The sequence below is a fragment of the Argopecten irradians genome, chromosome 7 (genome assembly GCF_041381155.1).
Source record: "Argopecten irradians isolate NY chromosome 7, Ai_NY, whole genome shotgun sequence".
In the NCBI taxonomy this organism is placed as follows: Eukaryota; Metazoa; Mollusca; class Bivalvia; order Pectinida; family Pectinidae; genus Argopecten; species Argopecten irradians.
The window spans coordinates 28,013,723-28,031,517 of record NC_091140.1 but is presented as its reverse complement, the minus strand read 5'-3'; the positions used below and the strand labels follow the sequence as shown (position 1 = coordinate 28,031,517).

Genomic DNA, 17,795 nt, shown 5'->3' with positions numbered 1-17,795 from the left:
ATCTGTCGATGGAGCTACATGATCGCCGATGATCGACCTTGTCCAATTCCACTAAATTGTAATATCAAACAATAAAAAAAAGTATTGTTTTATTATTTTACACAGAATTAACCATACGTTAAATATATGTGTCATTTTACTACTAGCCTTCTAATTCTGAAATTTGGCCTATGTCTGGAGGTGACCGGATACTGGTCAAGAGTCGATTTTTTTATAGTACTCCGGTTTTCCTCCACTTTTCATGTAGTATCCTCTTTGGTAATGGTGACTGTATAACTGATGTCGTAAACATTATCCAAACATAAACAAGCATTGAAATTTGATGTATTCCCTAATATAATACGTTACGATACTCAAAATATGCTCATAAAAACAACGTCTTTGTCATGTGTACTTTTGTATGATTATATCGATAATAAAACCTATAAACCTTAGATAAAAGTGTCTTGATCTATTGCTTTAAAGTTAGTTTTCATAACGTATAACTCGAAATATATGTTTATTAGATGAAGAATATTTTCATATCCTCGATCGATAATCCGTTAAATATATTATAAGATCTCATTGTTGATAAAGTGCTTTGCAAAATAAGAAATAAAAAACCTCTAGGTTACAATTTCTGAGCATTAGAATTTGTAGAGAATAAAACGTACAAGAATAGCATCTGACAAACAAAAGCTGTGGGCTTTAAATTCACGTCTATTGAAATTCCTGTGATTTAAGGATGCAATTTATTATGTAAATTAGCGCTACATCAATCACCCCGCAATCTGGTCCGGTGTTACGGGAACCCAGTGCATTACAAGGTGTACCACAAAAAAATACCGTTCACAAAATAGAACATACCACAATAACAGACTAAAGTCACTCACACATGAAAAGCTCGCGTAAAAAATGCAGATAATTTATCATGGAAACCACTAATTGTGATCTAATTGCACATGTAATTAGATCTACACAACAAATACAGAACAGAAATCAAAGGTGAACTGTGTTGCATTCAATCTGTTCAGCATACTTCATTTCTCGATTCATTAAAACAGTAGTCTTTTCCGTAAATCGTTTTGGTGTTTTTTTTTATTTGCATAGCATGAGAGTATATCATCGGATAATTGAAACACATTGACTGCACTTATTAGAATCTAAATAAGATAATTATGTCATTCTAATCGTCACTGAATAGTTTTTTTATTGTTCGGGCGCTTAGACGATAAGCGAAAAGGATAATATCAAGTATGAAATGTTAAAGGCCCACTACCTTTCCGAAACGACTTTTAAGGTTCAAATGGGAATGTAAAACGAGATCGATAATTTTGTAGAGTCACAAAAGTTGGTAACTTACCGTTAATACTACATGCCTCATCACCTTCTGAACGATTTCATTAAAATAAATAAAATGTTAATTTTCATAACGCGGGTCGTCTTATGTTTCCCGCCGTCGTCCTAAATACCGCGCTGTAGTTGACTATCACAGCGCCAGACGGCAAATCGACTCTCCATTGTTATCATATATTACGCAGGAATCATATGTTTGGTGCTGTAACCTCAACATAGGTCATCGATGTATAGTTTCTGATGTTGTTGATGGTGGTATTTTTAAGAACTTTTATGTTTTGCTTCGGAAAGGTAGTGGGCCTTCAATACATACATTTGGAGACACATTTGATTTGCTATAATAACATCAAATTCAAATCCACAAACGTGTCGAAATTATTTAAGATACAGCGATACAAAAGGCTAAAGACAAAACACAACAATTTAACATCATTTTAATTTGCACAAAACTACTTGTGTTTTTTATGATATGATAACTGATGCGGTAACCAGAATAAATCGTAGATATCCAGATCTAATTAAGAAAATGTAAGGGCAAGATAAAGGTATGAGGTCGTCGAACAAAATTGGAAAATATGTTGGTTTTTTTGTTGTTGTTTTTTTTTGTAAATAGTGTATCTGAAATCTATTTTTAAAAATCAATGTAACTTTATTCGATAAATCAGTGACGTGGCTAATATCAAGTGTGTTTTGATTCGGAAGCTCTTAGCAGTTTAAGCGTCAATCAAATATATTTCAGATCAATATAGAAACAACTTTTAAAACTGTTGAATTTGTTCATAATAAAATAAACAATGGACATATTGATTTATTGATTTTACAAACATGTTACAAAACATTAATACATTATGATCATGGGTATGACAAAAACGATAAAATACGCTGTAATCATCATAAATATATGAAAATATGTAAACCATTATTGTAATATAATCTGTTGCAAATTTATGAAAATGCAATATTATCATGAAATGTGTTACGAAGATATATAATAATAAACGTTATATGAAAACATATCATACCATTTTATTTGAAAATATAAATATTATTATCATGAATATGTTAAAAAAAATTCATAATACAATAAATATATAACAAAAATACATAGTAAAAAGAGCATCATTCAACATCATGTAAGCAGTAAAGCACAAACGAAGCTCAGAAAACATTCTTAAGGAAAGAGTATCATCGTCCTGTCTCAACATAACAATTAATAGAGAAAGTATGTGTCAGTGACGGGCCGTTAACTGCTAGGGGATGTATTATATAACAAAAGCGAGATTATGTCGAAGCCCTACGCTTTAGAGAGCACAGTCATTACAAGGACATGAAATCCCACTCTTAACAGACAAAACAACGCTTCTTTAATGTTACAGGAGGTCGGCGGAACCCATTAAAACCCATCTTGGTGAATACAATCGTGAGGAGATTCTCACAAAGTTCTAATGACAAACATACATCAAGATCCGACTTTCAACATTATTACGACTTCATGAATGACGACAGCATCGTGAGTTCATTTGAACGACTTTTGTTCATCGCAGTATGTCACAGGTTCCTCAAGGTATTCTTACGGCTTCGTAAGTCTGTTTATACTGTCCACTACAGGTCTTTTGCGTAAATTTTATATTAATTCTACACGATGTTTGAAATGAACACGAGTCGCGACGTTCAGAAATCATTTGTGACACACGTTTTGTATCTCTTGTTTCTGCTAATATCCATGAAGATGTACAAGTCAGATACTTAAAACCTGGCATAACGATCACTTAACGAGCGGGTTTTATGAAATCCTCGATGTGACACATTCTGGCTTAGAAATCATTTCAGCGAAATCTATCAAAATGTCATTAAAATTGGTTTGACCTATGGTCAAGTAATGTCAATTGATATGAACTGGACTAATGGTCCCAGACACAATGGTCAGTTTTGTGTTACTGGTAGGTGACAACAGTTCAGGTCCGCCCTATCAGTGCTGTGGACTGTTCTAGCATATTTATTGCAATCTTATAGCCCCGAAATGACCCGAGACGTCATTATTTACATTAAAATAATAATTTACGGTGTACACTACTTGAGATTGGATTGTTAAGAAAACGTCATGAATAAAACCTAAGTTTGTTGAATTTAATAGATATAACATATTTTTCAAACTTTTTTATGCCTCTTTTATTAAGCATTACTATACAAATTATGAAATATCAAAATTCGTTTTTCCATTTCAACATATTTTATGGACATGATGTTGTAGTCAAAAGGATCGGATAACAGACAAAGTCCATATAAATTCTCTCCTTTGGTGGATAATAAGTTAAATATTTGACATGAATATAATTATATAACAACAAATCATCACAATTCATTTCCTATGCTAGCAAAAGGTAGAAATTTTATTTAAGAACATATGTTAGTTATAAACATATCTATAAATAAAGAGATATCTTAAACGATCGCTTAAAATCATTTTAAAGAAATTTGAGTAAAAATAGTAACCATTTTTATACATCCTTAAAACTACCGCAAACTACTCCTTCATCCGTATATAATTGATAGTGAAACATTTTCCGTAAACAGGGGTTAATGTAGATTTGTCGTGTGCCATCTCCGGTGACAAGTAATTGACTGTGTTTTTTAGAATCCACCGGTTCATGCAATGTTATTCACGTATATTTAAATCACCTTATTTTGTCCTAAAGCTTGCCTCTTCCCTCAATTAACTCCGGCTACTTGACACCCAAAAGTGATCGTTATACTAGCTTTAGGCAGACTGTTCAGCAGTATATAACACCTCACACACGATAGTTTATTTCTGTTTTGAAAACAACAATAGTGGAAAACGATTTCATTCCGTTAAGTCAAAAGTCTTGGGTTCAAGTGAGGCTTCAATACGTAATTGGAGAAACACTAGATCCATTTATTAGTGGATGACAAGCTGATATTATTGAATTAATTATTTAAGATTTATCATACAATTTGTCATAAAAATAATACTTCTGATTATTATTGCACGTTTTGCTATTCAGAACCGGTTTCATGATTGACTAAACTTGTCAAACGAAACAAATTGTTTCGTCAATGGCTAGTACTTGTCCAGCCTCGTCAATCTTACAGGGGTTGCTTTAACGTCCTAAATTGTCGCGACCTGTTCTTTAAAAAATATCTTAGACACACGACTGGCACGTGAGACGCTGTCCTTGGAAGTCCAGCCGTTATTATACACAACAGACCTGCTAGTGACAGTTCCTGCTGGCCCTCGTGACCAAAGAAACGAAACTCAACCGTATATAAAAAGTCATCAACCCTAAACGTTATGAATACTGATTAACAAGCTATCGAGATCATGTCTAGCGTAAAATGAATATTTAACAAGAATTAGAGAAGTATTTTGCGTATGAAAAGAGTTGTATGGAGTCAAGTCGCTGATTGATCGGGGCGGGCACAAACGCTGAAGCAGTGACCACGTGGGAGAACAATAGTGAGCTTAGACTAGGGTATAAATGTCTTCCAGCCAATGAAGGGATGCTTACTTCAGAGACCCTTGCTAGGAAGTACGGTACACGTCTCACATCAGTCACATGCTCCGTTGAGTACTTAAATGGGTGTGCGTTAAATTGATGGGACAGATCATAGAGTAGAAAAATGTCTCGTTCATTTTACGTTGACTCTTTAATTGTGAAAAAGCCGGCCGTAACTTCACCCTTGTCTGTCAGTGAATCTATTGTGACGTCACATGCTTCGAACTTACATATGTCTAGTGGACTTCACGCTGTCCATCGTCATCATCATCCGCATCATCCATTGCATCACCAAGCTGATCACGCGTTATCCTGTTATCCACGCCATCCTGCGGACATTCTAAGTTACTGCTGTCCACTCTGTGTCCACACACCAACGTCACTCATACCCGAGGGTAGTGCTGTCCCTCACACAAAGCATGACACCAGTCCCGGGGGACACTCCCTTCATCCCGGGGGCTACAGTCTTCCACGGTATCACCACCAACATTTCCAGAGCAAACATCAGCCGACCTCACCCCTGAAGAGCCCGGGGCAACCTAAGACAGAGAATATTAAATTGAATAGATTATCAAGTATCGGTAAGATTGTGTTTTATAATTATTTTAATTGCTCTATATTCGTTTAAATTATTAAGACATTATTCAATTTTATTTTCATCCTTTTTTTTCCTTTTATTTTTTATCGAAAATTAGTCTTAAATCATTAATGTAGAAAAACAATGATACAATTATGTCATTGATAAAATATATTTCATTAGAATAGATTTTACTTAATGTACATTAGCACATCATTTAAAATCTTGATAATATTTCCATTGGCTAATCCTGGTCATCGCAATTTATAACTACAGTTCTGATAAAAAAAACATTTCTGTAACAAATATAAAAAAATAATTGTCACAAATAGTCAGAATATCATCAATATAACTTTTGTTATGTGCTTCGCTTGAGTTTCAATTTATATGCTTATCGAAGTAAATTAGGCAATATTGAAAAGAAAGTGATTAATTGTATTGGTTATAAAACAGTTTTTCATACAAAAGATAACTTGAACGAATATATATATTTTTTACAGTTAAGGTAAAAGCTATGCCCCAGTAATCGCGTTTTTGTACTCTGAATAAAATGATACTAGGAGTTTGTCAGTAGGGTAGCACGTTTGCATTATGAATTAAAGTTCACATATTTCTATCTCATTTATATTCATGACAGGTACTGTTAAGTCCATAAAAGAAGAAACATTTAATGCTATCATCATCGTATTTTAAATGACATTAAATTTGAATGAAGCTAATCTGCGTTTAAAAGGTTACCGTAAATGCATTATATCACGTTTAATGTGAAGTAATATACTTGCCATCCTATTTTCCTTTGAATGTTTTTGTCCCTTCTGATTTACAATAATGTGTTTATGAGCAAAAATTTTCCCACTATTATGTAAGGTTATCCAAAGGTTTTTGTAGATTTATTCAATTGAACATTAGAACATTATTGCATTTATACAAAATAAAGAGCTTCCAATTGTTTTGAAAGACAATGGAATATCGTGAAAATATTGTGATGCAAATATAATTTTAACTTAAATTATATTTACATTACTAATATTTACTATTTTGTATTATGTTCAATTTAAGTCAACGCATATTGTTATAAACATACAAAATATGACAGTAGGCTAAAAATCATTAGCACGAAAATAATTAACTTAACTTTTTTTAAAATCAGATATGTTTCACAATTTGAAATAATTATGCATATCATTTACAATTTCCCTTTGTCCGGTGTAGGTGTAACCAGCTCGACAGAGGACCTCAGCAGTAGCAGCAAACGAATCCGGACAGCATTCACCAGTACCCAACTATTAGAACTTGAAAGAGAATTCTCCTCCAGCATGTATTTGTCGCGGCTGAGAAGAATAGAAATTGCCACATACCTAAATTTGTCTGAGAAACAGGTGAAAATATGGTTTCAAAACCGCCGTGTAAAATACAAAAAAGAGGGAGTTTCTGACACTCGCGACTCATGTCGATGTTTGCGCACATGTACACAAAGAAGCGATAGACGCCGCTCTACGTCCGACAAATACGATTGTACCCTTGAGTCGGAATTCATTGATAGCGCAGAAGATTGTAAGAAATTACACACGCCACTGATGAAAGACCAAAGTGATAATGAGTTTGATATGGAATCGTCTCACATTCCAGTAGACTAGACTGTGTTTCAAGGGAGGATGCCAATCGACAAAAGTGCAATCCCTTTACTCGTGCAATATTATCTTTATGATTGACTTTGGAAGTGCCTTTGACTGATATCAAATTGACTTTTTTATTATATTTATTTATTGATTTATTTTGAATGAAATGTTTGATGTACACTTATTTTGATAGAGCTTTTTAAATTGAATAAAATACAATCTATTAAATAGACTTCATTTCTTTATTTCTTTTGTGAATTGATGAACGGGTTGAATAAACATACTGAATGAATCTAGCACTCGTTCGACCTGCGGCGATGTTCTTCAGTCTGAATCTAGTGCAAGAAAAAAAGTAAAAAGTTAAAACGGTGAATAGATATTAATTCTATACTACCAATGCAACACCATCGTATTTATATAGATTTCACATTGTTCAATATCACATTTTACTGATATTTAAGAATTTACACCAGCTATTGTGCATACATTGCAGATAATGAAATACATTCCATCCGAAGTAATACTTGTTATTTAAGCAGTGTATAAAGACAATAACATCGTATACGATTAATTTGCATTCATAATACTTTACATTTAATAACAATTGAAGTAATTTACACAAAAGTAGCGTACACCATCCTCATTTGATTAGTATATTAACACATTCATTCATATGGTAAAATTAAAATCGATATTTGAAGTTGATAACTTTTTCCAAAATTAAACATGAAATAAATATGAGAAATGGTGTATTAGAAAACAAAGGAAAAAATGTTTCTATGTCAAAATGTTGGATTCGCTACAAAAAAATGATAGTAATTAGTATTGAAGAAACACACGCTTTCTACTTTATGTCTCATCCTTTTACATTTTAAGAAAGATGGTTGATCACAGAAGGAAATAGACGCAACAAAGAAAATGGAGGGGGAAAAATGAAGAGAGGAAAGTAGAAAAAATAAAGCTACACCGGATTTAATACTTAAATTGTTAAATTGTTCGCCGTTTCCGAATTAATTATGATGATGACCTTGTTTTAAATTAACACTTAGCTGACAAATAATGAGAATGGGAAATCGAAAATCTCTGAAGAGCATTTAATGCGTAGCAGACAGAATGATTCTGATTGGCTGTTTCTGAAAAGTAATTATCGTTTGAAGAAAAGGATGATTAGTTAGTGTTCATCGCGGTTCAAGAGATGAATCACAAGGGAAGTGATTTTATTAGCATTACAAATTAATATTCTCTAAGAACAAATTGATAGTGTTGCATATTCATGAGATGCGGGCTGCTAATCGCTTTCACGTGACTAAATGATCCAATCACATTTTAAGAATGTGATGACGAAATTTAGATTAAATTGTCACAAGCAATCGATGGTTCAATTGGTGTTCAGTTTGTATTACGGAAACTGAAGCATCATGTCTCTTAATGTTATGGGACTCGTTCCATGAAGCCCGAAGCAGAAGCCTTATAAGGATATGAAATGATACATGGTATCAAAGTTATATCCTTTGTATATTTAAATGCCAAAATGCTAATTGATATGATTGTTTCAATGATTCTCTGTGTAAGTGAATATGTCTTATAACCAAAGCGTCGACATCGACTGTGAGCTCGTATCAAAGAGATGAACAATATCCATACGGACGAACAGGCGTACTTTATTATTCAAAATTAAAATTTAAGAAAGAACAAAATTAGTACGTGTGCTAGATTATTTAACATACGTCTTCAATATCGCCATTATCACTTGGCTAGCTAATCTCCGTTTGATATGTCTCCTACCAAAATACTATCCATTTTGATTTAAAACAATGATGTTTTATTCGCGCATAATTACATTATTAGTTCATATTCTGGTGCTCCGTATTTTGGTGAAATTCTCCTTTCAATATCTTCTTGCACTTTGCTAGATTATGAGTCTATATTTATTTTCGTTGTCGTGCGTCTAACCGTTCATATATTACACGATAAAACAGGTTATCATTTAATGGATGCCTTAAACATCTTAAAGGAGGCGATAAAACACTAACCTCAATTAGTTATAGCACACTTTTATACTTTTTAAGGGCGTTCTGAATGTCAATCTTAATATATATACACGTTTTTTATGTACTAAGAAACAGATTATATGCACAATACACAATGCACGACTTTTTGCGTTTGAATACTTGGCTATTCAGAATTACACAATCATAAATTCAAAACAATGATATCTATTGAAAGTATTTTCCAAATATATTAGGAATGTGTTTTGCAGCTTCTCTTTCTAGTTTCTTTTTTGTAATGAGTTTAATTGATTAATTATGAAGTATTCTCTGGCGAGTATTGAATGGATGAAGTAGCGTTTGGCTAAGGAAATATTAAAGTTCTAAATAAATATATATTGTCATTTACACAATCGATGGAAAAATAATTAAAGGGATATAAAATTATTAAACAGGTGATATTTATACGTTAATTGGAAAATTCAAGTTTCAAGAAAAATATTGTATTCTTTTTTAGATCAATTACTGTAAATCAATTATGATTTTGTTTGCGGTCGATAAAAATATTGCGAAAATATTTTTAAAAATAAATACTGGTAAAAAAAGAACTATATAAGTCTAGATTGTTACATGTAAAATAACATTGAAAAAGCGAAATAAAGTTACATTCGCTATGGCGTTAGTGAATGGTCTTAACTATACTATACGAGTCCATTGCAAAGTTTGTAACATTGTTGTATTAGATCTATTTGACCTCCTGATTTAGTTGGCGCTCATAGTGTCCACAACTGACCACTAGCTACACAGAAATAGAAAAGATGCAATCTGTTAAAACCTCTTTATTTTTACGAATTACATATTTTTACATATTTTTACAGATACGCATTTTCACGTAATTTTATCGATACTAATTTTCGCCTAATTTCACGTAAGATCTTAAGTACGACTTGCAATGTTTCGCGGATACTTCTGTAAATCGTTCTTACAAAAAAAAAAAAAAAACATTAATTTTTTTTAACATGTACATGAACTGATATATTCGGGAATAAATCAATGCATATGCGAATATGCTGAAATGAACGAAGAAACGAAATGCAGTATACGTGGAAATAAAGTTGTTTACATCATGATCGTGACATCCTAATGATTTGGAATGGGGATGCAGCCGCCAAAACCCCAAAGATTTGAATGAAATCAATTAAAAAATATAAACTTATAAAATCTACATTAGCATTTAGTCAATCTAATATGTAATTCATGAGCAGACAGTAATACGGCACACTTGGCGCTAAATGGACAATATTTATGTCAGAACGTCTCTCCCTCCATACATCATTCTATCAAATGTAACGATATCTGTCACAGCGTAACGGTTGTAGTGTTGGGAAATAGAGTTCTTGGTATTTAACCTTCCATCAAAACAACAATAAGAGTTAAGATTTCAACAAAAAGCTAAACAAACTTGACTGACATTGGTCTCGCTATATCATTACATTCGATCGTACATCATCATTCATCCTTATACAACTCGCTGTGTAATACAAACAGTCTTTGTTGGAATCACCTGAGATACCAACCGGGATTCCGGGGGGACGTATTCTTCCCACATAGCTAGCCATGTAAGATAGAGTTGCCCCATGAAAGACAGCTATGTAAGATAAATGTATCTTACATAGCTGTGACGTCACAATTGCCGAACAATCAGATGACGTCATATCAGCCAAAGTTGACGTCATTTTTCTTCTATTTCGATTGATTTGCCGGATTTATTTACCATTTCATTTGTTTAATTTGCATTTCAAACCGTTTTACCTAAGATTTCTTGTTTATATTTATTAATATAAACCAAACTTTGATGAGCTCTTTCGAATGGCGTTCTTATTTTTAAAATCGATCAATTATTTAAGAAGTTAAGATTTTGTCACAAAATGGCTGATTCACCTTTCGTGCAAGTAACTCGACAAGCAATGTGAGAAAATAACTCTTTCATATGTAAATTATGTAGGATAGAACTATTCCACCCTCGGGTACAGAATTTTGGGTCAGAAACCTCGGCAAGCCTCGGTTCTGACCCAAAATTCTGTACCCTCGGGTGGAATAGTTCTATCCTACATATGTACATATGAAAGAGTATTATTCCCTTTATGGTTCATTCGTCTGTGTTGTTAACACATAAAAAAGAAAAAATTTCTCCAAGAAAAAAGAACTGAATAAATACGTGAAATATTACTCTTATTTAAATTGAACATTTAAATGCAAGAAAGCAGGAGTAACAGCAATATCGTGACATTTGGCAGATAATCAGTCAGTTTTTTGCGACCCCGGGTTATGTGATTAAATTAAACAGTTGGCATTATCTCGTGCGCGTCGCGAGACACCCACACGATAGTCGAGGCCGGGTCGACCTCTCGCGGACCCTTTCAAAAACGCTGAGTGAAATAAGATTCGCTACATGACCTAACCGATACCATTCATAATGTGGTCACCGTGATCGATCAAGTACACGTAATTAGTATTAATCTTATATAGTTATTACAACATGTTTTCCTCTAATTGGAACAACTGCACATAATTTATCAGGAGTATCATTTTTTCTCTCTTTTTTTTCTGCGAATGTTGACGGCTTTGCTAAATATTTCTTACAATTTTTGGTTCTTTTGATATCTTTTTTATCTTATACACTTGCTTGCTTGCTTCTAAGCAATTATTTTCTGGGAATGAATCTTTATCCGAACGCCGTATGGCGTTCTGTAACATGACTGTAAGGCTTCGGTCAATGACAATAAGCTAAAGTCAAACGTCATGTGGCGTTACTTTGGCTTCGAGGCTAAGGTCACCTACAGACGTCTAGTTATAAAGGTCAGTGCTTTTGATGTCATGTGGGGCCCCAACTTTGATGTAATTCGTCTGGAAAATTTGGTAACTTTGTATCAACGGATACAAATACATCTTACGAGAATAAATAATGATCTATTATTTTGAATATTCTGTTACAAAGATTATGTTCTTGATTATGTCTTACAAGGGCCATCTGACCACAAATGTCATGGAACATTTGATATATTTTCGTAAGCCCATAACTGAAGAAACGTTCAAGATATGTCTATACTATTATATCGGGTATCATGCATTGTTATTACTAAAAGGGAAAGTAAGCGAAATGGTCTATCATGTATGCAAGACGTCCTCATTTACATCGAGAGATCGGTGTCAATAATTGTAGTTACAATGTACCATTCACTAGCTTGAGGCAAATTTTAATACGTAACAACAACAACAAAAAACAGATTTTATTTAATTTGCCCATGTTCTACAGACTAGGTGCAAAAACATTTACAGAATGGATATTTTTACAATATGATGGTGTGCACCGAGGAAGATTTGATTCTTAAATTGGAATTAATCAACCATATCTAAACAAAAAAGAAATCTTTAGTTAGAGAATGTTTACAATAATAACGATACTGAAAGCGTAGACATTTTACCGAGAATTTAAATTCGCGTGGTTATATGTTGGGATTTTTTCGCGACAAAAACACCTATCGACTTCTTGCATTACAGTTTTATATTTACTTTTATTTGTTTTCATACTAAATCCGACTCTCTGATTGGCAGACTCTTTCCTTCATATACTATGAAGAAAAAATCCGAGAATGGAGCGAAACCCCGACGTTATCATGACGTCACAATAGAGACGTCGTCGTTGCATAACTAAACGTAATTTGTGTTACCAAGTAGCCTGAAAAATTAATTAAGCAAGTAGCCTGAAAAATTAATTGTAAGCAATGATGTCACTATTATTTTAACTTCATCGGGTTATGAAATAAATTTTGTTTGCAAACTTTTGTGGGAATCCGCTACGCGCATTAACACAGTTTGCAATCAAAATTTCGTTCATACCCCGATGAAGTTAAAACATAGTGACATCAATTCTTAAATATTATTATTATATAGTCACGCGGAAGAGAAAATATTGCTCTAAAATGTCCTTCGCGTAACGTCCCATTTTCACACTACATTAATGTAAATCTAACATATGAATTCAATTCTGTATTACGATATGTTTAGTGAAAAATGGCTTGATGATTTTATCTTGAATATTTTGATGAAAGAAACGTTTATTTATTATAAGCAAAGAGTGTTATTATTCATTGATATCAAAAAGTTTATATTTACGAAATTTCTTGAAAACTTTATTTGACAAAATGTTTGTTTTCCTTCCATTTTACAATAACGGTAATGGATATAATACTAAATTGTGATTGGAATTAAAGCAGGTAAATTCAGAGAAAGGCAACGAACTGTAGTACATATCTGATAACAGCATTTGTATTGGAGACTAAAAGTTACTGATAAGAACATTTATTTGATACAAGAGTGCGTATAACGTCTCTTTTGTGTTAATGTATATGGCTGGGGTACTGAAGCTATCTACGTCCAAGTTCATCATCTACATCTTATGATTGTCATTTTTGTCAAAATAAGGCGTGATATTAATAACAATACCCGCAAGGTTTTCATGATATAGGATATTATTTTAGCTTTTTGTATTGTTTCCTGAGTGTAATAAAGTACTGCTTCGGTCCACCTCTCCTTTGACCTCACACCACCTTGCGGCACTCCAACAGTCACCTGTTCAGTGTTTGAAAAAATAATATCAAACCCATCGCACACTTCATTTCTTCTGCATAAAGGCTGGTGCTCATCAGTGTCTAAATTAGCCCCTTAATGCGCTTGTTAGTGTTTTTATCCTCCTGCCCGCCGGCTCTATTTTGCTCTAGGATCCTATCCTTATCTATCAAATCGAAACTCTATCATTGGACAATTATATTAAAGCCCGTCGTTAAAATCTCCGGACAAAGTTGCGGTCTGGAGTTTTTTATTCTTCTATTTTATTCCGCAAACAATAGCACTAAAACACCTTCGTGGAAACGAAATACAAATTTGTGGATTGCCAATCAATTTAGTCCCGATGAAGAACATAAAATAGACATGCTGTGCACCAATTAGCAGAATTTGCTTTTTCTGACTTTTGTTTTCATTAGGCATTTGTACGAATGAAAGTCGACATGTGACAAGAAATGCTATGAAGAGAGGTATGTGTCTAGTTAGATCGACCGACATCTGTTTACTTAATTTAATCGACTCAAACTGTGAAATAAAAATGAAATTTTCTCCGAAAGGTTAAATGGACAACTGACCATTAGAAAACAACAATTTATGAGGTTTCTTCCGTATAAATAATCATAAAGCATCTCGGATTATAGCTGTACCGTTCTTCATTAAATCATATTATAACTACAAAATAGAATGTTGTGCGGTTTGCAATTTGTCCGAAATCAGCGGGTCCAGTATAGGGCCAGAATATATACAATACAACGCTGACCAGCCCTTGTAATTGGCCAAATTGTCCAAAATTGAAATCTGTCATCGTAACTTACAATCTTTTAAAATTCAAACTATCGTCTTGGTCAACGTGGACTATTGTTGCCTACCTCCTGCAGTGTATCTTGACCAAGTGGCCGTAGAAGCTTTGTCCTGTCCAGTTAACATATCATGACCTTATGTCCATGGAGTTGTGGACACTTCATTGAATCCAGTTTCGCTGCTGTCATCGAGATTAACAGCAAGAAAAAAGAGGGTAATTTAGCGTAAAATGCTAGCAAAACAAAATATAGGGGTTTGACAGAGTATCGTTGGCAGATCATTTGTGTACCGTGTTATTAATTTTATCAGTTTTCAATCGTTTTGTCCACTATTAGAAACGACTAAAATGCAAAAGGAAATATCCTGGCTTTTGGGTTGAACATCTTGATAAAATATGCTTGCTATTTACGAACACTTAACTTTTTTAATATTCTAGCATTTTCCATTTTTAGACGTCTAATGCAGGAAAAATTCCATCGACTATTCTTCAAGAAATTAATGAACTGGAAAATCACTCAAATGAAATCTTTAGATTTTTCTGATTTTACACATAGTTGTGTTAAGTGATATCAAAAGGATGAGATCAAAAAGATAATAACGCTCCGCCATAAAATGTTATAATTCATAAACCAGGTGTTTCGATCTTCTGTGTTTTGCAGAGGTTTATAGTCAAGTTAGTGTAAGGATTATATTGGTAGTATGATGTCCCTTGCATTCTTTCGATGATATCACTATTTTGCATTTCAAAAAATATCATTTTATTAAATGCAAGTGATCATATTTATACAAACCTTTTTGAATGATAGTTAGTTTCAAAATAGCCCAAAAATGTACATTTATTTTCGCATAACTCTATCTCAAACCATCTGAAGCTTTACAGCTAAAAATGCCTCAAGTTAAAGATAAGCTTGGGATTACAAATGCAGTATTATGAAGTTTCAAGTGTTTCTTACTTTTAATTAAATACTTTTCTTCTGCTTGAACACTGCAATTTACAACGTGCCTTTCAAATTTAAATATAAAAGCATGAAAGTTGTTGGTTGAATGGATCCCCTCCTGTGTGAGGACAACTTATGTATCATTTCCCTCTTAAAAAATAATAAAAAAATTTTTTTTAAATGAAGGTGAATTGTTAAATGAACGGTTTTTATGATACAACCTAATTTCAACAGATGAATTGATATTTATCATAATAGAGCCGGTTACAATTGATGAGATTTCCATTTATAACTCCAAAAAAAATTCGATTTCTAGATCAACCTATTTTAGTATATCCTTATTCACAAATATTTTTATTTCGTCCATCGAAATGTCACAACCATGGACTTGAGATATCGGAACAAAATATTTGATTTAACTTGTATAAAAAGATGGATGCTTTAGTATTTTAATCAATTGATGTTGCACTTGATTTGATAAAAAGCTTGGTAGAACAATGGTCAATTCTGAATTTGAAGTGAAATAATAAATTTTGGAACAATTTCATGGCACTATGAAACTATTGAGAATGGACCAGATTGACCTTTTTGGTAATCTGTTCAAAATCAATAACGTAAATTAGTCAGAAAACGCATTCATTGTTTGATTTTCCTCGATTTGTTTGCTATTGTTTGCGACAAAGGTATTCAATGGTGTCACAAACAATATTCATTGTAATGACGACCATGAATACCCCAAACGTCCTAGTAGTATTTTTCTGTCAGCATACGGAAGCCTCCCAAATTGAACTGACACTCACAAACGCAACACATTACGGGAGGCCGTCCTTACATGATCATAGCTGTTAATAACACTTAATATCTTATCAACCAACCCACATTTGTTTCAGCATATTTCTAAGATCCCATGCTCAAATTTGATAAAACTACATAATATTTGTATGTTAGCAGTTAAGAAACTCTTTTGTTGCCAATGAAAAAGAAATTAAAGGCTTAATGACGGATTGTGTTAATCATCCTATCACAGCTAAGGTTGATTAAGGACGGCTTCCTATGTGTGCGGTGTCTTGCGTGTGTGGATTGCGAGGAACATTTTCCGAGAGACTGCGGTGTATTCCTGTTGTGTCTTGTATAGTAGAACTGTTGCCCTTTTTATCAAGTTTTATCACTGAAGCATGCCGCTGAAAACATCAAGCAACGCATCCCACCCGGTCCCATTATACTGATAACGGGCGAAACAGTCGTCACACTTCCTTAATGCTGAGCGTTAAGCAGGAGCAGAAACTACCACGTTTACAGACTTTGATGTGTTTCGGCCAGGGACAAAACCCTTAGCCTTCCTTCCTCACTAGAGCAAGCGCTCAACAGAAGGCCAAACGTGAGGTTATGTCAAGGGAGACATTAGAAAGAAAAAAGTAAGTTAGGAAGAAGGAACATATTCTCAAGATATTTCTGTTCGAAGTAGTATGGTCCAAGGAGAGAACCTTGTGATACGCCCTTAGAAAGTAGCACATGACATGGGGTCCCACGAATCACGGACCAATGGGTAGAATATATTATCTTCACGTAATAATCTATGTTGGATTAAAATACCGTGTATGTGGGGGTTTGGACAATTTAAGGCTGCCTCTTTAAATGATCTTAAAAAGTGACTTAATTTTGAATATTTATTTTTTCCTTCATACTGAGTTTTTCCTTTCTTAAAGTCCCTAAAACTCCTTTTTTATTCTGGTTCTTGTAACGAAACCTCTGGACTAACAAAGTGGTACCTGTAGTTTATGTACCTATCGAGCATTGAGCATATATAAATGTACGACTGGTTTGTATAATAGGACAGAGAGAAACATTTTGTTTGGTGTTTTGGTTGAATCCTTCAGGGATGTTGCATTATAATATGTTCCCTTTTCATAAAACAAACTAACAACTAAACTCAAACAACATACATTTCGATAAGTTAAGCATCAATAAGCCAATGAAATACAACCAGTTGGGAAGAGTCAAGGGTCGACATCACGATACCTCATTTAGTTGTTCTCTCATATTGATTAAAAGTCTATTCTCACGGTTTTTGTCTGAGACATTTGCTTACCCAGACTGAATAACGGGGCATTCATGACGCAATGAGCGGTTGCACTTCCGAGGCACCTAGATTTCTTCGCACCTTTTTGAAGTATTCTTAAACTCATAAAGTTGTTAATAGTCGCTTTTCAGTTCTGATGAGTATAATTATAGATACAATTCATGTAATTATTTGTTATATCTGATGTTTTTTTGTTTTTTTTTCTTTGTACAGTAATTCATAAAAAACTTTGTACAAATACAAATAAAATGCATCAAGACATAAAGAGATGTTACTTTAATTTGAACAGACATATCTACCCAAATATCATTCGGAA

At 33.4% G+C, this 17,795-nt stretch overlaps 1 protein-coding gene across 1 annotated transcript; it reads left to right on the top strand.

The window, feature by feature from the left end:
* Positions 1 to 4,974: 4,974 nt before the first annotated feature.
* Positions 4,975 to 7,064, top strand: LOC138327119 (GS homeobox 1-like). The gene is made up of 2 exons (XM_069273102.1): positions 4,975 to 5,431; positions 6,640 to 7,064. Exons 1-2 carry the CDS (start codon positions 4,975 to 4,977, stop codon positions 7,062 to 7,064), a joined length of 882 nt encoding a protein of 293 aa, XP_069129203.1.
* Positions 7,065 to 17,795: the final 10,731 nt, after the last annotated feature.